This window comes from Solanum tuberosum, unplaced genomic scaffold (genome assembly GCF_000226075.1).
Source record: "Solanum tuberosum cultivar DM 1-3 516 R44 unplaced genomic scaffold, SolTub_3.0 scf00062, whole genome shotgun sequence".
NCBI lineage: Eukaryota > Viridiplantae > Streptophyta > Magnoliopsida > Solanales > Solanaceae > Solanum > Solanum tuberosum.
In genome coordinates, this window is record NW_006238987.1 from 635,212 (window position 1) to 639,078 (window position 3,867).

Below are 3,867 nucleotides of genomic sequence, written 5' to 3' on the forward strand. Positions count from 1 at the left end.
CTTTTTTAAAAGTTATATATTTTTTTATAATTATTAAATTAAATTATAAATTATAATTTAAAAATATTATCATAAATATCGACAAAACAATATTCATAGTGTTAATGTTACTACTTGTTAATCAAATCCACAAATAAAATTATCTTTATAATATTTATTAAGTTTTTTTTCAAGTAAAAGTATAAATATCTAAATAGAAATATTAACCTAACTGTTTTGCAATGATCACAATAAAACACAAAAAATATGACAATATTCCAACCATAAAAATGTAAAAAATAAACTCCTTAAAAAATCATGAAACTTATGGCTTATCTAACACTTCATGAAACCTATGACGTATCTAACATTTCATGATCATCTTCATCAAGCATATCTGAATCAACTTGTGGGAAGGTTGTCTTAACATCTTCATTTTCATATGCAATTTATATGTGGTTTCAATTAGTTAAATATTAAAAAATAACTAAATTGAGAATTATAATATTTAAATGTACACAAAAATATATTACCAGTTTGAGAAAAACCATGTAATCAGTTTCGAGTAGCAACAAGTGTTTGGACATTTTCATGGTGGATGCAACTTCTATACTTAGTGATTTCCTAAAAATCTTTAAATAGATTTTGAGTTTGGATCTCTTTAATTTTAAATTTTAATATTATATTATATTTTTTAATTAATTTGTATTAGCCCACGGGCCGGCCCTACCTATATTTCTCAAGCCCCACAAATCAACAGGCTTATTCAGGCCGGGCTAAAAAGCCCTTTTTTTAAATGGACTCCAAAATTTTTAGCCCAGCCCTATTAAATCCCGGGTTAGGCCAGGCCGGCCCAACAGGCCTAGCCCATCTTGACGGTTCTAGAAGTCATGCGATTCCCAACAAAACATAAGGATTGTGCTAGTTACAGCCTACGGGACTTAACTCAATATGAGGATAATTCTGCATCACTTGTGTTCGCGTTTTCGAAAGCAACCCTAAATGAGGAAATAGGAGTCTTGTTATCCCTAACTAAACATAAGGATTGCGCTTGCTACTAGATTTAACTCAATATCATAAGCATGGAAGAAATAGTCAAACTTGTAACACAAATTCTAGCTAAGTCAAGGTGATCTTGTTATTTGCCTGACCCAAAATTTAAAATAATGATACTTCCCCAATCTAGTTTTGAACCAAATAATGTTTAAAAGTCGGTGGGAAATATATATATTTGATTTTTTTATTTTTTTAAAATATAAAACGATCTATTAGAAATGGATTTTTCTTACGTCAATATTACTATTCTTCATAAATGGATAATCTAAATCAATTGTACATTTTTAGTGAGTCGATTTCAGTCTTGCTCACGGCATATCTCATACAACTATGGCGACTTATTAAATTTGTCTTGTTGTTCAACTCTTATACTTACAATTAGAAGACATTGTAAGTCGGGTAGATTTTTGAGATGGTCACTCAATTAAATAGTCATTATATATCTCAAAAAATTATTTTCTTTAAATTGTTGGGAAAAAAAAGGAAGAAAGATAATTTCTTGAAATAAAAACTATTAGCTGAGTGACCATCTTATGAATCAACTCGAACAAAAACATATCTCATGTTTAATAGAAGGTAAACTGCGACAAGATATACAAGGCATATCAAAACAAACAAATGATAGTATGTATAGTCTCCCAACGGTGTTTATTGAATTAAATATATTTTTGCGTATCTCTCATATTAGTTGTCATGTTTCGCTTCGCAAGAGTCAATTTGACTAATCTTTGAAATAGAATTGAAGTGGATTAATTCGATGTTTTAAATTACAATTCAAATATTCAAAAAGTACACTATCAATATTATAAGCTACAATTCTTCTTATATCAATGTGATGAAGACAAAACGACATCTTAAAATGTACAAACTTGCGAATTGTTGATTTCTACTTTTGCGTGTAAATATATCTTTTCGCACCGTAACTTTACTACGATGATGAAACGATAAGTTGATATAGAAATACACATTAATGAACCACCATTATTTATACAAGATTACATAAAAATTAATGTGTATTGTTATTACCTTTTCAGAATTGGCCACTAGCTCCATAGTATAATCAGAAATGGGCCTCTTCTCATCACAACACAGAGCTAACCCCTTATTTTAGTTGGGCCATTTTCATCATCAAATTCTCTAAAGGGCACAGAATGGGCTGAACACAATGTTGAACATTTTTTGAAATTTTCTCATAGAAATTTTGGAAAAAGTTAATAAGCGAGCGTTGGAAATTTACTTTTTATATCATCAAATTCAGTTAATTCATTATAACACATAACTCTTTAGATCAAGTATGATATGGAAAATGAATGAAATAACCTAAAAGCGAACACACGCACGCACATAGTGTAAATACATAGATATGAAGTTATCTTCCCATTATTACAAGTAATAACTAATTATTGTCAATTGCTAGACATTAGACACACTTAGAACGAAAGCTATGACAATTAATCAGGCCTCATTGTATGATCAACAAAACTAATGATTAGATTATTAATCTTAAGCTCCCAAAAATTCGATATAACTTTCAAAAAATCTCTCATCCATGACTCACATATATCTTGCTTCGATAAAGCACTATTCCAAACAATTTAGTCGATTGTATATTTGACTAAAATAACTCAACTAGATGTATACACCAAATTATCATGTTTAAGTGATAAATTAATATATAGTAATAAATATGATTAAATAATGAAGTATGCATTTTTAAGTTAACATATATGCATTTATAAGTGTAGAATCATTATTCCTTACTTTTTATGTAACAGTATCAGACTTGCTACTAAAATTTATTTGTTGGTGCAAGTTATCTAGTTTGATAGTGTGAAAATCTTATACACTAATGAGGCAGGCCAAAATGCGGATAAGTATTGTCTTTTAACTTTTTTTTCTTTTTCATTTGGTGTTCGATATGTGTATTGGAGTTCAACTAATCTAATTTCTGCGATGTAGGGCACCATTTGAGTAAAATCGCTTCTCATCAAAAAAAAATTTCATATCTAAAACTCAAAACCGAGATCTTTAATTTTTTTTTTTAAAAACAACCTCATTCACCACTGTACATATCTTTTTAATTTTTTTCTTGGCAAATGGCAACTAATGGGGAAGGTCACTCTCTCCGGGCCCTATCTTTTTTATTTCTAGAAGTAGAATAACAAAAGCAATTAATAGCTGATAGCATTAATTATAATGAAACAAATTATTACAATTTTGAAAAATAAAATAAAATAATTCATACTACATGAACATGGCTATGGAAAGCAATCAACACTAGCAAGAAATATCTGGAAAAATACTTTTCTCTTAATTTTCCCCATAAATTATGATGTAAATCAAACACTTTTTTAGTTCTCTCCCAGAACACGACCGAACAGAAAAACAAAAAAAAAATGTTACCATCTTTTAAGTCATTTCAAGAGCAACTTCACTAGAATCATTCCTTTGTTCCTCTGTTTCTAATATTGATTTGGCACTTGCTCTGCAGATTGGACAAACAGCTGTTTTCTGTAACCAAGAATCAATGCATTGAACATGAAATCTGTGATTGCACTTTGATAGTAGTCTGCACTTTTCACCAACCTTGAAATTCTCTAAACACACAGCACAATCCACAGGGCTCGTAGATTCCATTTTGTAATCAAAACAGGGTAATTTCTTTATATCCTCTTGTGACATACTTGTATGTCTGTTCACATTTGTCTGGTTAAAGATCGTACCGTTGATCCCATTTCTGCTAGTGAAAGCTCTCCCAACTATACAAACATGAATGAACACCAAAACTGCTATACCAACTAACAGCAACATAACAGAGACCACAATTTCCAT

The 3,867-nt window shown here is 29.8% G+C and overlaps 1 protein-coding gene across 1 annotated transcript; it reads right to left on the reverse strand.

Annotated features, from left to right (window-relative positions):
- Positions 1-3,444: 3,444 nt before the first annotated feature.
- Positions 3,445-3,867, reverse strand: LOC107060140 (uncharacterized). The gene is made up of 2 exons (XM_015307638.1): positions 3,622-3,867; positions 3,445-3,546 (listed from the first exon to the last, which is right to left on the reverse strand). Exons 1-2 carry the CDS (start codon positions 3,865-3,867, stop codon positions 3,445-3,447), a joined length of 348 nt encoding a protein of 115 aa, XP_015163124.1.